General features: G+C 48.3%; 1 protein-coding gene across 1 annotated transcript in view; it reads right to left on the bottom strand.

Moving 5' to 3' along the window:
- The window catches only part of Nell1 (neural EGFL like 1), an 846,309-nt gene extending 833,910 nt beyond the window's left edge, over positions 1 to 12,399 (bottom strand). Inside the window, exons 1-2 of the mRNA XM_036206955.1 lie at positions 11,579 to 12,399; positions 3,609 to 3,737 (exon numbers count right to left, since the gene is read on the bottom strand). Of these exons, the coding sequence (XP_036062848.1) occupies positions 3,609 to 3,737; positions 11,579 to 11,633 (184 nt within the window). The 5' untranslated portion in view covers positions 11,634 to 12,399. The remainder of the gene's footprint in view (positions 1 to 3,608; positions 3,738 to 11,578) is intronic.
- Between the last annotated feature and the right edge of the window lie 4,673 nt (positions 12,400 to 17,072).

Here is a 17,072-nt window from a genome sequence, read left to right as displayed (position 1 = left end):
TTTCTTCCCAAATGTGGTCTCATCACATCTGATTTAGATTACTCAAGAGTGAGGTTTAGGATTCTGTGCAGGTAAGACTAAAGCAGATTTGGGGCTTTAAGATGATGTTTGAGAATTAAGACTAGGCCAGGCGGTGGAGGCGCACGCCTTCAATCCCAGCACTCGGGAGGCAGAGGCAGGAGGATCTCTGTGAGTTCGAGGCCAGCCCGGGCTACAGAGTGACTTCCAGGACTGTTAGGGCTACACAAAGAAACCCTGACTCCCAAAAACAAAACAAAAAGAGTGAAGACTATTGAAGGATAAGAATGAGATGCTTGTATTTTGCATGTAGGATAGGAATGAGATGCTTGTATTTTGCATGTAGGATAGGAATGAGATGCTTGTATTTTGCATGTAGGATAGGAATGAGATGCTTGTATTTTGCATGTAGGAGAGGAATGAGATGCTTGTATTTTGCATGTAGGAGAGGAATGAGATGCTTGTATTTTGCATGTAGGATAGGAATGAGATGCTTGTATTTTGCATGTAGGATAGGAATGAGATGCTTGTATTTTGCATGTAGGATAGGAATGAGATGCTTGTATTTTGCATGTAGGAGAGGAATGAGATGCTTGTATTTTGCATGTAGGATAGGAATGAGATGCTTGTATTTTGCGTGTAGGACAGACATGAAAGACATGAATCTTTGGGGGCAGAGGATGCAATTTGAAGAATAACGGTTCCCCAAAGATATCCAGAAGCTATTCACCAAAACCTGTGAATAAGCCACTTAGATGATAAAGGAACCTTTACAGATAATATGACACTGGCTGGATATAAGGGGCCATCCTGGGCTATCAAGGTAGTCATGGTAATCACAAGAGCATAGGACATAGGGAAATGTCTCATCCAATTCCCAAAATTGAGTGTCCCACCAATGAAGCTGGGAAATCCACACCTGAAAGACAGCCAAGAAGCAAATGTCAAAACAGAGAACAAACAGATTTGAGAGCAAACTCTCAGCCCAAGGCTCCATGGTTGAATAAATGACCAGCAGAGCAAGCAAAAGTCTCTTTGAAGGTACACTGGGCAGAAGGATTTTAATCCAACTCAAAAGGCCCATTAATCACTTACTACATACTCTGCACAATAGCTGGCTCCGAGGATCTAGAACTGTCTTGACAGACAGGAACCCTGCCCTCATGAAGCTCACAGAGCACCCAAGTTTTCTTAGCAGACAAAGAATGGCAGGGACTCTCGCTTTCCACAAGGCAAGGAACAAAGCAGATGACCCAGCCTGTGTTCTCTCAGCCATACCAGCTTAAGCAGTTCGCCAAATATCTAAGTAATTAAGTGGAATCCACATACCTGTAGTTTTGCTACAAGTCATTATACAACATCTGTAGATTCACTATGGATCACAAACAGATGTTAGTTATCCACACAATGAATATCTTAAATCGCATCCTGTAATATCAGTTCAGCAATTCTAAAATAACAATTTTGTTATTTGTGTTGAATATGAAATGTCTCCTGAAGGATTCATGTTTTAAACCCATGCTCCCCATCTGGTGGTGTAATTTGGGAAAGCTATAGAAACTTTTGGAAGTGGAACCTAGCTAGAGGAAGTAGGTCACTAGGTGCAGCCTTGCGGGTATATTAACCCCCACTCTTTCCTGGCTTACTCTCTGCTTCCCAGCTGCCATGATGTGAGCTGTTCCACCCTTGCTTCCCTGCTACAATGGACAAAACCTTCTAAAACTGTGAGCCAAAATAAATCTTTCCTGCTTTGAGTTGTTTGTATCGGGTATTCAGTCACAGCAATGAAAATCTAATGCAGTTGTCTTCAAAGAAGGGTGTGTTGGAAGGAACTTATCAGGCCTTTTCTCAGGGAGATGCCAAGCCATCTTCTTTCCATAATGAGTGTACTCTCCTACTTTAACCTCTGCAACTTTAACGGCTGTAGTTGGTTGTTGAATTTTCTTATTCTTTCTCCTTGCTCTTTGCACATTACTTAGCTCCCAAATAAATAACACACATGGAGACTTTTTTTTACTTATGAATGCCCAGCTTACCTTGGCTAATCTCTAACTAGCTTTTCTTAACTCAAATTATACCACCTACCTTTTGTCTCTGGGCTTTTACCTTTCTCTATTTCTATATATTTTCTTTCCTTCTTATTCTGTGTCTGGCTGTGTGATTGGTTGACTGCCCCTCTCCAGCATCCTCCTCTCTCCTCTTCTCCCTACTCCTCTCTCTCTATTTATTCTCTGCCTGTGAGCTCAGCCTATTCTTTCTCCTGCCTACCTATTGACTGTTCAGCTCTTTATTAGACCAATCAGGTGTTTTAGACAGGCAAAGTAACACAGTTTTACAAAGTTAAACAAATGCAACATTAAAAGAATGCAACACATCTCTGCATCACCAAACACATATTCCACAGCATAAACAAATATAACACATCTTTAATATTCCACAACACACAGCCTCCCACCTACCTGAATGGATACCACGCAAGCCACCAGACTACTCAAACCCATGCCACCTGTGAAATGTCACCTCTGACTACTGGTCCAAGGTGAACAGCCAGTGTCTTCTTCTCCAGCCACTCACCACCCTCCAGCTGCGCTGCACCTCTTTCTGTTGGCTTCTGTTAAAGGCCTCTCTACACATAATTCTTCAGTGGGAGTTAGACTTCCACCTCTCCTCACCCCACACTTTCCTTTCAGCTTTCAAGTCTGAGCTGGCCTGCCCCATGTTCAAGGTGACCTTCCTCTGGTGACAACTGTCTCCCACCCAAACTGAATCAGACCTGCCTGCATTGCTTTTGATTGACAGTCTATACATCCCCTCCATGGTTAAGTAAAGTGATTTTGATTCAACAAAACTGTGGAATTTGCCGTTTTCTGCCTCGTATTTTAGGACAGGAACCTCACGTATCTTCTTTACTGTTGGCATACTGTATAGCATGCAGAAGGATTCTAAAGCAATGTCATTGCTCACCAAACAAGAACTATATATCAGGCATTGTTACAGAGGCTCCATTAGGGAGGGGTTGCAGGGGTCTGTCATTCAGATGAGGACACCAAGGCACAGAGAAGCTAAGTCCCATAGACAACAGTGACAAAGTTGGAAGGTGATTCCAGTCAGTGGAGCTCCAGAGCCCATGCCTTGAAGCACTATTCTATCTTGGCTTTATAGAAGCTTGTTAGATGGTGTGGAGTCAGGTGTGTAGTAGGCAGAGCTGAGGAGGCTGCACCCAAAGAGAATGTAGCCATGGGCAACCTCTTCCCACAGGTAAGACAGAGGTGCAGGTACCAGCAAAGATAGAAATAATCATGAGATAAATGATCCATGAGCAAAGCATGGCTGATCAGCAGCTTTCAAAGTTCTGAAACTTCATTCCACTATGGCTTCCCCCAGCACAGTCCTGGGGTGAATATTTCACTGTCAAATCGCACCTTCTCATACCTTGTCCCACCCTCAGAACATCCCCTGTTTATCACACTCTTCAGGAGAACAACACAAGGAAAGCAGCAAAGGTGACCCCCAAACACAGGAAGGGGAGCATACCCCCAGACTCCTCCTCCTGTACCCACAACGCATGCAAAGAAGGATATATGTTTTACCTTGAAACAGAAATGCTTTGCTGGCATTGTGTAGTCCCGCCACTTGAGTGACTCCCAGGGTGGTGTTCACGAGGTCGAGTTCTGTGATAATGTCCATCTGAAGGTCAGGGTCCATCCCAAAGCCCAACACTGGGAAGAAAGAGATCCATGTCGGTTTTAGCAGACAGAGTGCAGGCCGCAATCCATATAGAGCAGATTACAGAGGAGAGGGGTGGTCAGAATCCATCCAAGGCAGTTAGGAGTGCTGGGGAGCTTCTCCAGGGAGAACAGGAAAGCAACTCCGCCCTACACTCCCTCTCAAAGCTCAGTTTCTTTCTAAGCCCCCCACCAAACCCGCTCCATTATAGATGGCTAACCCCACACCCAAACTCCCTGGGACAAGAAATTTTCAGAATTCAGAATATATCAAAAGTTGAGAAGGAAACATGGCCCACATGTTATGTTTTATGTAACAACCTCAGCAGAGCCTGGGTCAGTGCCCTATAATCAAATTCTATGGTATTTCTGGGTTGGAAAAATGTGATGTTTTCTCCTAATTGAAATAATCACTTAAATAGCCCAATATCCCTTCAGGTCACATTTATGTCACCAGATGAATTCAACTCAGGACGGTTTTGTGGTCTGATGAATTGTGAAGAAGTTTTGGGTCTCTAGACTTTTTAGGTGTGAGGATGGGTTGGTGGGTTCGGGACTGTGGTGCTGATTGTCCTGCCTCAGACACAGATGCAACAACAGATCCTGCACAGAGCAAGCCCCATCACCCAGAGGCACCCCTGCAACACCTGGGAAGGGAGCAGTGGAGATGGGGTACTGCCTCTGCTGGAGAATGGTGCCAGGAAAGAGTAATGCTCAGACCAGCAGGTACATAATGTCCCTCCAAAGGACTCCTGGATAGAAACCTAGATGCCCAGACACCTCTTACTTGGGAAGAAATGTGGCTGAATCCCCTTGTCTGGGAAAGGCAGATCCCCAAGGGTGTCTCTTACCCGGGGAGTGTTCTGTGGAATGACTCATTCATCATTGCAAAGTGATTTCCAATTACATATATTAATAAGGCTACAGATCACTCCGAGGGACCGTTGTTTGAAGCCATTCATGAAGGCTCTGCTTAGCTCCACTTAGCATCTCAATGGTGGCTTCTGATTGCGCAGTTGGAAATGTTTTAATCAGCAACAGCTGTCAGCTTCCCTCTGACGGCAATGCTGTCGCCCAGGCGGGATTCAGAGAGCATGCACCCAATTTGTCCCACGCAGATTCAGTGAATATTCATCAGGACTTCCTAAGCCCCCACAGTCTACCTGTGCCTCTCCTGCCCCTCCTGTCTACACAGATTAGGGGAAGGAAATGTACCCTTCCCCTTCCCTATTAAAAAACAGAAACTGCGGCCTTGTCAGAAGGCTGGTCAGGAAGGGTGCTTTGGAGTTGCAACCCATCATTGTCAAGGCAGAAACTAGGTTAAATCGAAGGCATGGTGCATTTAACTACCTTCTTGCTTTTTGTCAGGCTCCCACACACACACCTATCCCCCACCCCCATCTTCTGAGCTGAGAGTGAGAAGTTTTTCTCCTTGAAATGCAGCCAGTTACAAGACCTGATGACCCAAAGACAGCTCTCACATCCACCTTTCCCATTCATTTGTCAGCAGTTTGGGCATGGGGTCACCTGCAGCACTCACTAGGTATCACACATGTTGTGGGCACTAAGGACATTCTCAGGCAGCTTTCCTCCCTGAGGGAGAGGAAACAATGAGGATAGTTTGCCAATAAATACCATGAAGAAGATGATAGAAAGTACTGGAATTGGAAATAACTCAACACGGGGAGAGGGCCTGGCGCAAGGAGCAGGGCCAACGCCTGAGGAAAAGCATGTCCACCTGTAGAGAAAAGTGAGTTCAAGACAGGAACATCGCAGACTGTTCTAGAAATAGAAGAGGGATAGGCTGGGCTGCAGTGTACAGGGGAGGGAGGCAGGCGGTCAAAGGTGGGTGCTCCGCCTTCCTCGCCATTGACGTGATAGAACAATAGTCACAATCCATCACTGAGAGAAGTCAAGGCAGGAACTCAGAGCCAGAACCATGGAGGAACCTGCTGGTTGGCTCACACACTGGCGTCCCTGCAGGCTGAGGCATAACTAGCTTTTTTAAATAGCCCCAGACCACCTGCCCAGGAACAGTGCTACCCAGAGTGGGCTGCGCCCCCCTACATCAATTAACAACCGAGACATTCCCTCACAGAAAGGCCCACAGACCAACCAGATAAAGAAAATTACTCAATAAGTCTCTCACTTCAAGGTCCGTGAGCTGGCTCAGTACATCAGGGCACCTGCCAACAAGCCTAAGCCCTGAGTTCAAGCCTCATGACCCACACGGTAGAACGAAAGAACCAACTCCCACAATCTGTCTGTCATCTGACCTCTAAACTTGCGCCATGGCCAGCATCTCCCCACAGCCTCATCCCACATATGCAATAAGTAAATATAAAAAATAGATAGAGAGACTCTCATGGCAGGTGCCTATCTTTTCAGCTGACGATGATAACTAGGGCCCAAGGGTCAGGTTACAAAAGGCCTTGGCTATTATTCAGCTATCTTTGGGGGGCCGTGAGGTGTGTGCTTAAGGAAAGGATGGGAGGGCAATGATCTGATTACATTTTAAGTATGGATCTAACTTCAAGCTTCCACCTCTGTGCTATTGCTCACACTACATACCAACTTGGCTCAGAGTGCCCACTCTGAGCAAAGAGAAACTGAGCAAGCTACCCTTCTGTCTCCCCACGTCCCAGCCCCACGAGCCTGCTCTCAGGACTGGTGAGCTTGGACGCCAGCCGCTCCGTGATCACCTTGAACAGACAGGAAAGGAACTAATATTTCAGTTTGATCTATAGTGTTCTGAACCTATACAGCACAAATTAAATCAAAGGTGATCTCAGAGGACCTCCACGCTGTCTTTCTCTGGCCAGGAACTTTGTAAGTAGCTGGTGCATGTGCTCTTAGCCAGACATGAAGAGAATGAAGTATCTCTGGTGCCCATGCGGCTTCCCATAGGACCTGGCATTTAACAGGCTCTTAATTCAGAATGGGGTTATTTATTTGGCATATGGGGGTATATGGTCCTCACTGTGGTAGCAATGACCTCAGAGCAATAAGGAAGACCATGAAAAGGCAAGAGGGTAAGAAAACTTTGTAAAACTTTTTTAAAACTTTCAGACTATGGCTATCCTAGTTAGGGTTACTATTGCTGTGATGAAACACGGTGACCAAAACCCATCTGGGAAGGAAAGGGTTCATTTGGTTTACATTTCACTGAAGGGATGCTGCTTCCTGGCTTGCTCAGCCTGCTATCCTCACTCACAGTGTGGTGGGCCCTTCCTCCTCAACCCCCTACTTTTAAAATGCCCTACAGGCTTGTTTGCTTACAGCCTGGTCTCATGGAGGCATCTTCTCAACCGAGGGTCCCTCTTTTCAAGCAACTATGGGTTGTGTCAAGTTGACATAAACCAACCAGCACAATGGCCGACTGAACTATTGGCCTCAAATCTTTACCCACTCCACATCCACCCTCTGTGTTGTGTGCCTTCACAATTCCTCCTACTGGAGTGAATGAAGGCCGCCTCTCCTGCAGCTCTGATCTCAGCTATGTACCCTGTCTTGGCTACTGGTGGCATTGGTGACATTGCTTACAAAAGCAGAGGCTTGAATGTGCTAATATGGTGGGAGTTCATCATGATGAGATCATAGCTTTTGGGATGGGCCCCGGTCTATGAGGACAGTGCAGACACATAGTGCAGACAACTTGCCTAAATGTGGAGTGGCATTCTGCTGGACCCTGCCTACATAAGGCAACACCAGACCCACCTACATGCATCTGAACACAACAAATACTTGTTGCTGTAAGTCTCGACTTGAGGTAGCTTGCTGTGCAACAGTATATTGTGACAACCGAGAATCACTGCAGAAACTGAAGACCCACTAAGATGGTCAGCCTAACAATACACAAGTCTCTCTGTCTAGGTGGTCTGCAATGGGACAAGCCTAAAAGGTGCCCAAGTAGATGCTGTGGATCTAACAAAACAGCCTAAAAATGTCCTCAAGTCCCCACCCCTAAATGAGGACACAGTGCCCTCAATCCAGAACATAGTGTAGAAATATGAATCCTCTATCATTGGGAAGTATCACTCCTGAGAGCCTCAGTTTCCTCATCTGTAGAAAGGACAGTACTGCCTCCCTGACACTGGAGGTCTGGGTGGTGACCTCACAAACAGGCTCAGGCTGCATACAGTAGGTACTCAGCTGGGGTTTGGTCCATATGCTTCTCATAAGACTAACTCTCCAAACCACTCCAGCCTTGATCCTGTACTCTGCAGCTAAAGAAGCAACTCATGTGGCCCTCCTCCTGGCTGCAAAGTATAAAGACACGCCATACAAATGGGAGAAAAAAGAAACCAATTGGCTTCAGGACGCAGTTCTGTTCTCTCCCTTTAATTAGTCCCTTTCACGACAATGCCCAATGCTGATAGAATAACACATTGCACATGGCATAGGAAATCAGGAAACCCATTAATAAGGAGCCATCTACATGGCCTCTCCTGAACCTTGCATCATGTGAGACGCTAGCTCCATCAAACATGGTTTATTTCCAGGCTTCTGTCTCCTGTCCGTGCAGCCAGCTCCTGTCATTTCCGAGGAAACTCTATTAAAGTTTTCTACTTTTGACATAGCAGTTCTACAAATGGCTGAAAGTGGGCATTAGAATTAAGCAGGATAAAAAGCTCCTGGGGAGGAGATATTTTCAGAGCCTGGAAAGCGGCAGTCAATGTGACAGAGGCACTTGAGGTCTAGATCTGGTATTCAGAACTCCCTTTAGCTGGGATACCTGCTGTTTTCCAGGCCACTGCCGGCTGCTCCTCAGCCCTGGCCAAGGAGGGCTTCAGCCCAAAGCCCTTCAGCTTGCCTTTGATGCCCAGGACTTCAAGCACAGTGTCCTGGGTCTGTCTCACTTCAGATTTAATCTGCCTCAGGGTTGCAGCTGCTTTTCTGGTCCATGCAGAGCAAAATGACAGCAGAAGGAGACTGGACAACCTCCTCTGATGTCAGGATTGCAGGGCCACTTGATCTTAATACCTTGAAGAGGGAGGTTCTTGAAGAAGATACTTTATGCTTCTACAAGTTGGCCCATGCTTGATAGGATTGGGGAAGGGGAGGCTCAGGCTGAACCACCTAGGAATTGCTTCAAATAGAAAAAAATCTCTCCTCTCCAGCAGGGGGCAGCAGGAGGCACTGGGTAGGCTCCAAGGATGTTGATGTTTTGGGTACTGCCTTCACTCTCTACCCTTGTGAGCCTCCCCAACCCCCCAACCCCCGGCGGAGGGGGGGGGGCTGGAAAGCAAGGAAGGCTTAAGCACTGACTGAGCTCATGGTACTGGCACTTCCAAGCTACGGGAGAAAACCTGTAGGTGCAGGACGCTCTTACTGCTTTTAGTCTGTCCATCCATCTACTCCGGGGTGCCTGGAAAGCCCAGAACTGGAGAAGCGTGCACCCCGCCCTTCTCCTCTCTGTGTTCCAAAGGTTCTCTTCTCTGGACCAGAGCGGTGTGAGCAGCTTGCTCACAATACCTGCTATTAGATGGTTGCATGTGAAGCTGCCTCTGCACTGCAGTCTTGGTTTAATTAAAATGTGTCTGATATCATCTCCTCATTTCCATTAAAAGCCGGTGTGATCTGAGCAGCTAAGTGGGCCACGTGTTTACTTCTTCTAGGACTGTTAACATCCCAGACAACAATTGTCTCACTTGACAAACTCTCCAAGCAGCTGTTTGGATCCTGATACAGTGATCACCAGTCGGCCTTTGCAACCTAAAGATGGATGTGGGATGTGGGGATGGAGCTATGCAAAAGCAAAGAGGCTACTTCCAGAAACTCACCACAGATACTCCCTCCAGCTACAAGAAACTGCAAACATATAAAGCAAGGGACATTTTCTTCCATTTCCTTAATTCTTCCAATAATTTATGAAGAAAAAATACGTGGCCTCGAGCAATCAAGTAGTTACTACCAAGAAGCATGAGGATTGGCCTTGCACCATGCTTGGGGGTGGGTTGGGGGCTGTCACGTCCTTAGGTCGTTCCTGCCATTGCTTAGTGCTTTCTTGGGTCTGGATTGAATTCTACCTTATCCTTCCAAAGCCTCACCACCAGGTCAAAGTCTTCCAGGTACACAGCCACCATGTGATCACACCTTCCCTCCATGTGTGTCCTGAACACCAACTTCTCGCAGCCTCTTACTCTTCCCACACCTGGTGCAATAAAAATGCTTTCCACTTTCTACCAAGATTCTCTGCAAAGCTATAAGTTCTCCAGTCATCAAGAGGGGAGTCCTCTCTCTGTACAGCACCTAGCAAGCCACCCACAGGGAAGACCTCCACCTCAGAGTCTCTGCAACAAAAGTATAATGGAAACTCAGACTGACCCTGCATGGACACAGTTTTTGGCAACTTTTCAAAGGAGCCATGAAAACAAAGGATGTAGGCATTTGGGTCGTAAAACGAAATGATACGAGAATGACCATCAAGCTGCTCCCTGTCTTCCCTTCCTCTGTAGGATGTGCCCAGCACAAGAGTCTCCTCCTCCCAGTGGGTAGCCCAGCACTAGCAGGCCCGACCCTCCTCTTCCTGGGGCTAGTTTCAGCCTTGGGTCTGGCGGCTACAGAGGGAGCTCCGGAAACACACTGAGGTTCTTTTGTCTCTAGAGAAACGTTTCTTGTCCTTAGTCCCCTTCAGTCTTGGGAAGTGAGAGGGGGCAGCTAGAAGCACCCAGACTCCTAACTGCCCAAGAAGAGCGCCTGGAGCAAGAGGGGGGAACTTTTTAAGTAAACTAAAGGGGGTAGGAGACTCCTCAGTCCTCTCAAGGTAAATTGGCTGTCTGGCCGGGAAGGAGACTGGACCTCTAGGGAAGGAAACAGGAGTGATAAAGGAGACGAGACAGAGGGACAGGGAATGGGGGCGGCCGGGCGTCCATTCTAGGGATCGAAGTCTGTTGTCTAGGGCAATGAGTCTGATGTCTGGCTGCCAAGAACTATCTCTTCCACTCTTGGCCCTGTTAGGCCACTTCCTACCCCCACCTAACCCCGCCACTGTCTCCTGACAGCTACTACAAGCTCTGTGAAGTAGGCTACATTTTCGAACCCCTGGCACTTGAGGTCCGGGAAGCCTGTGGAAGAGGAAAGAGGGGATTGAGCTTTAGAGTCCTCACAACCGCATGTCCGCAGGGAAAACCTCGTGGGAACCTGGCCATCAAGCCAGTTCCCTTGACCCCGGGTCTCCGCCCTACAATCTTGGATGATAGCAGGAGAAACACGGGTTTAGGGCTGGAGAAAATCTTGGGTTGACTCCACTGCTCCAATTTCCCCCTAATAATTGTTCGCCCAGTCCTTTGGGCGGGGAGCAGATAGAGAACACTCCTGGAGTTCTCCTCCTGGGGCCATGTGGGAGCCACAGAAGAGCTCGCCGGGTCCCACTTTCTCCCTCAGCCCTCTCCTGCGCGGCGGCCGGCTCCCGGGGCCCTGGCCGCGCCTGCCAGCAGCAAGCGCTCCCTCTGCGGGTGGGACTTCCGCGGCTCGGGGACAGTCGCGTCCACCGCACCCTGCAAGTTCAAGGATGTAAGGCTCGCTGGGCACGCTGCAGCGGGTTCTGACTCCCTAGAACCGGGAAGCTGGTTGCTAGCCACATTCGGGTGCGACCACTCGGCCGCACCCCTCACACTAAATGCCCGCAGCTGCGTCCCCTGGGAAGAGGACGTTCGCAGGAGGGGCATCTTCTCCAGAGCTTTTACCCTTAACTGTGCTGGATGATCAGAGACCCAAACACGCTGCCACCTTTCCCTAGCCCATTAGAGCTGGGTTCCGCGTCTCAGCAGCCCGGAACAGCGCTACCACCACCACCACCTTCCCCCATACCCCTAACGCCCAGCCTTGCTTACCTGTCCTGGCGGTGCACACACAGAACCACAAAACTAAAATCACATCCATCGGCATCGCTCCAGAGGCTCCCCGCCAAGCAGGGTGCACCAACGCCAGCAAGAAACCAATGCTTCAGAAAGCCGCGGAGCTCTGGGCTCGGAGCCGCCAAACTTGCTGGCGGGCGGCAGGGGAGGTGGCTCGGCAGCGCCGGGTGCCGCGCTCGGGGATCGCGCGGGTGAAGGCAACCCCGGCCGCCCCGCCCCCAGCCCACCCCCCACCGCGGGCGGCGGCCGCGCGGGGCTCGGGCCTTGAACCCGGCTGCAGCTGCGCTCCCCACTGAGCTAGGGTGAGAGCGCGGGGCTCCGCCACTCCCGCAGGTTGCCCTGGGCGCCTGTGAGGATCCCGCTCGCCTCCGGAGCTCCGGAGCAGCAAAAGATCCCAGCTATCGGCGATGCGCGGCTTCACGCCCCCGCCTTTGCCACTGCGCCGCGCTGCGGGCTACGCAAGTTGCCACAGTTCATCCCCTCCGGGTCCGAAGCCTTCCAGTCCGCTTGTGTGGGTCTTGTTCCCTGGGGGAACCACACCTAGGAGGTGTCAAGGAGTGTTCCAGCCCCTCCTAGGAAAACAACTACTAGCGATTCGCTCCAGCAAGTGGGTGGGGAGGAGCAGGTGGTGAGGTGGAGAGAGGTGATGGTTGAGTCCCCGACGGCCACCTGTACTTTCTGTCTATGCCCAGCCAGAGACCCCTGTGACTGGATACTAGCTTGTAGGGGTGCTGGTGGAGGGTGCTGAGACGGAAGGTACGGAACGAGTCCCTGAGCTTGGAGTAATCTATGGCTGAAATTGAAGGAGCGTTTGCAAAGCCTCTTTCTACAGGCCAAATGCTGCCACATAGGGGAAGTTCTAAACCTTTTTTTTTTTTTTTCCTCTGGTGTGACTTTCCGGATAATTTTCTCAAAACACGCTCTCTGGGCCTCTCTCTCTCCCTTCCTTGGGGACTCTGACCCGAACACCATTCTGTAGAGAGAAAAGCTGGACTTTGCTGGCGACCAGTGGACAAGCAGAAGAGGGGTTTCTCCTGTCTAGAGTACCCTCTATTACTGGAATCTCTCTATGAGGGCCCCTGTATGCCCATCTATCTACGTACGGGTGATGTAGTCACAGAACCTGAAAGGTCAGAACCTCTGATTTACCCATTCATGTTATGTGACCCGAAGCCCCCAGGGCCCCAGCTTCCCCCAACACCCAACACCCAACACCACTCTGAGATACATGAATCTATATATTTCTCTGGGATCCCAGAGGGAGAAGACTAACATCTTCAAAGAGCCCTGCTTCGTTTCCAAGATTTTTCTCTGGCATTTGCACAACCTCCGTATTCCAATAGCTTTAAATTTGCACACCTTTAACCCCAGGAGACCAGTAAAAGTCCTCGACTTAATGGCACAGCTTATGAAGAGGAAAAGTTTGACCTATACATTCCTCTGACCTTTGTCCTATTTTTCAGGACATTCTGTATACAAACTATTGTCCACTTATTCTATATATGACTTTCCCTGGGAAGATGATGAAAGGGACCATGAAGTCTCAGCTTGAGAAGTGCCCTCTGCAATGCACTTGAACTGGAGTGAATGATGTCAAGTCTCAACTTACTCTTCAGCTGTGTGTGTGTGTGTGTGTATGCCTGTTCCTTTGGAGGCCATGTTCAACTTGGCCCCAGAGCAGACCCTTATTCCTGTGTCTTCATCACAGACTCTCCCTTCTTTCCTTCTTCCTGGAGCATGTGGCATGTAATGCCAACATTAAGATCAAACACTTGGCAGGAAATAAGGTTTCCCATGTCTTACTGGGCCTCCTGAGGAAGGACACCATACACCAGGCTGCACTGTGAGAGCCATGCTCCCCTCCAACTCTCCTTCAGCCTTCAATGCAGCTCCATAGCCTTTGGGGGCTCGGAACTGTGTTTCCCAAGATCTCAGAGGTCCCAGAAACCCTAAGAGTCACCACGCTCCCAGCAAGGGTTCCCTTTGCTGGCTTGGATTGCCTGTGGCTTGGATTCTGTCTTTACATCCCTAATCTTCAAGACTGATCTGGTCCTGTGGGGTGGGGGTTTCAGTGTGTTTCATTTTTTTAAAAAATTAAGTGAGACATATGTCCTGTCACAGCTCTGCAGCTTCGCATCCATTAGCAATAACAAGAGTTAACCTCAACAAGCTCATAAATCTTCCCTAGATAACTAAGTACCTCAGTCTCCTCAGGAAAGTGCACTCCTGAGTGAGGATTTGGGGAGCTGGGCCACCAGAGAATAGGACCCGTGAATTTCTGTTGTGCAGTGAAGGGTCCATATGCTATGTGCATGTCCACTGGTGGTCATATTATGGTGTTCCTAGCAGCAACAAGGCTTACAGCCTGAACCCAGGTCTGTGTTAAATCTGCTGGGGAATAAAATGCCACAAAAAGTAAGTGTTTAGTGGATGGAGACTGGAATTTTCCAGTGGCAGAATTTCCTGTGAGTCCCCCATGTCTTTATACATAAGAAAGTCATTTATTTCACCAAGTTAGGCTTGGAACCTTTCTTTGATCTGTCTGCATCCTCCTTTTCTCCTCCTCAGGAAAGTCACTCAACATCATGGCATGTATTCCATCTCCAGAAAAACAAATTCATAGAAACGGGAAGTTGAGGAGGAGTGAGGAAGAGGATGGGGGAATGATGGCTAAAGAGTGCAGGGTTTACTCTGGGATCATAGAAGATTCTGAAGTTGTTGGGTGTATGACTCTCATAGACTTCACAATGTACTAAAAAGCCATTGAATTGTGTGCTTTAGGTAAGTCATGTGACGTGTGAATTATATCTCCAACTGTTTTTGGAAACTTCTTAATGATGTCTGCAATACCATTAAGCAGGACTCTTGGTTTCTGGTTTCTCCCTCTGCCCAAAGATGTTCCCTCCTAACTTCTAAGGGAAGGCACTGCCCTTCACTGCACAATCCAATCAAATAACCCACAGTTACCTTCAAATCCCCTCTGCTGGCATGCAAGCCATCAAAAACCCTGCAGAATCCATGAGGAAAGGGGTTCTTCTCAGCAGCCCCAGTGTTCCCAATCCCTCTGACCCATTCTTATCTCTTCCCAGCTGCTCTCACTGCCTCCACACATGCCCCTTACAATTCAGTCACTCCATAGAGATCACAGTCTGATCCCCAAACTGTATCAAATTGTATTGTCAAGGTATCACATGCCTTGGTTGCAGGACACCAAGAGATCAAGCTGGAATGGAGCAAGAAGTGTCCTGCCTGCTGGTTAAGCTTTCACAGTGCTGGAAGGTACCCCACAGTCTGCTGGGAGAGTATTGTCATCAACAACCTTACACAGCTGTGAACCCTGCATGCTATACTACCTGTCTGCCAGACAAGATGTGCCCGTTGGTACAGTAGTGGCATGACTGTAAAGGGGATACCCAACCATTTCTTAAAGGTAATTATCAAATCATATTTCCTTGTCTCCACATCCTACATTAGTCACTGTGTTTTATAGCAATCCAACTACCTTCCAAAGTCCTGACTCAGCTTCCGAACTCTCTCGGCCCATGCCCCCTCACTCAGTCTAGGTGGGCTTTCTTGCTGCTCCTCCAACAGACTGGTATCTTCCCTGTGCTTTGTTTTCTTCCTACCTGGTAGGCTGAATCAATAAACCTTTGTGTAGTTCTCTTTGAACATGACTCTTGGATCTCTGCTGAAAAGTTGGCTCCCTAGGAAGATGCTGCCAAGAGCAGTATGTCATCAACACCCAGAGCTCTTGGCTTCACTTTCTTTCCATGTGTAGTATGATTAAATATTATTCACACATTTACATGTGTGTTCTCCGTCTCTCTGACTGTAATACAGTGCCCAGAGAGTAGGAAGTTTATCTTTCTGGTTACCTCCATTTCCTTCCACCAGAGCAGTGCCTGGCTCATGTTAGAGGTTTGATAATTGCTTATTGAATGAAAGAAGCAACACATTTGCCACTGGAACCATCCTGGAGAACCGGGCTTTTCTGATTGACAGTGACCAAGGCAACAACGAAACTGCCTTGTCCCATTGACCTCTAGGGCTGCTCTAAGCTGACTTCCTTCGAGACAGAGTGAGGAGGAGTGAGGAGAAGTCCTTGCCAGTAGAGAGATTCAGTCTACAGATGGGAGAGAGCTGAGATTGAGAAACTATGTGCCTCTTGTTGCTTTCTAAGATCCCCTTCCTAAGTCAGTCCTCTTTGTCCAAACAGCCTTAGAATGTCTTCACACAGGGGGCATATGGTACATTTCCTTATAAAATGAGAGAAAGTGGAATAAAGTAAAGAGGCTCCATCATTAAGAGCACATACTGCTCTGACAGAGAACCTGAGTTCAGTTTCCAGCACCCATATTAGATGGCTCACAACTGCCAGTAGGTCCAGCTCCAGGGACCTGACACCATCTTCTGCTGGATATAGGTGAGTAGGGAAAATAGGTAGAAAAATCTACAAATAGGCACAATGGATAAAGACAGTTCATAATGCTTATGATGTAACTCTTCTAATCCATCACACCAACAACCTCAGATGAGGGTCAGGTTTCTAAGGACACAATCAGGTATTAATAAGTGATAAGAAAGCAGGTGTCATCCAGTCCAACAGATCAGGGGCAAGCTGTTCCTCATCCCAGCACTGGATCCATGATCAAGGGGGATGCTCAGAGTGGTTGCAATGGATTAACTCATGTGTTTCCCCCAAAACAAACCAATTAGCAGATGGGATTATTATACCTATTTTATAGATATGGAAATGGCCATTGTCCAGATAAATAGCTGAGCCAAGCTTTAAACTCAGGCAGGATGACTACAGGCATGCACTGCATTATTAGACTATACCATGTGTCCTTGGATGAAGCCTATGAATTCATTCCCCTTGTTGAGGTCTTTAGGGACCTCAAACAAACCACACACCAGAGCACTACTCCCTGCCGAGCTCTGAACCAATCAAGAAATAAGAAAATTCAACAGGAGGCCAAAACATCCCCTCATTAATACAAGGGGCAGTCCTAAGAGAGTAGAGCCTTCTGCAAGAGCCAGAATGGACTGACCATCTGCCCTCCCTCCAGGCTGGACCTTGCCACAGCCATCTGCCCACTTAACTGGATGAGAACAGAAAGCAAAGTGACCTCCTCAAGAAAGAAAGGCCAAGGGTTTGCCTCCTTCGTCTGCACGGGATGGGAGAGTGGGAAGTAGGTTTAAAGGCCAGCAGTGTTCAAGGAAAATCACTCACCATGGGAACCAAGAGAGTAGGAAAGAGGTGATCCAGGGCATAGCAGCCCTGTGCCATTTAAACTGAATCCACAAAAGGCTCTGCCTGTCATCCAGGGTTGTGCACAAAGCATTCACCCAGGCCTTCTTTTCTGGGCCTTAAACAATCCTTTATTCATGTTAGAAGCACATTTATCATTATTCTGCAGGAAAGCCAGGAGGAAGGCATACTTTTCAGGTCCCACTGACTTAGGAAAGA

The sequence above is a fragment of the Onychomys torridus genome, chromosome 1, assembly GCF_903995425.1.
Source record: "Onychomys torridus chromosome 1, mOncTor1.1, whole genome shotgun sequence".
NCBI lineage: Eukaryota > Metazoa > Chordata > Mammalia > Rodentia > Cricetidae > Onychomys > Onychomys torridus.
Note: the sequence above shows the minus strand (reverse complement) of the source record. Positions and strands in the feature narration are given on the sequence as shown.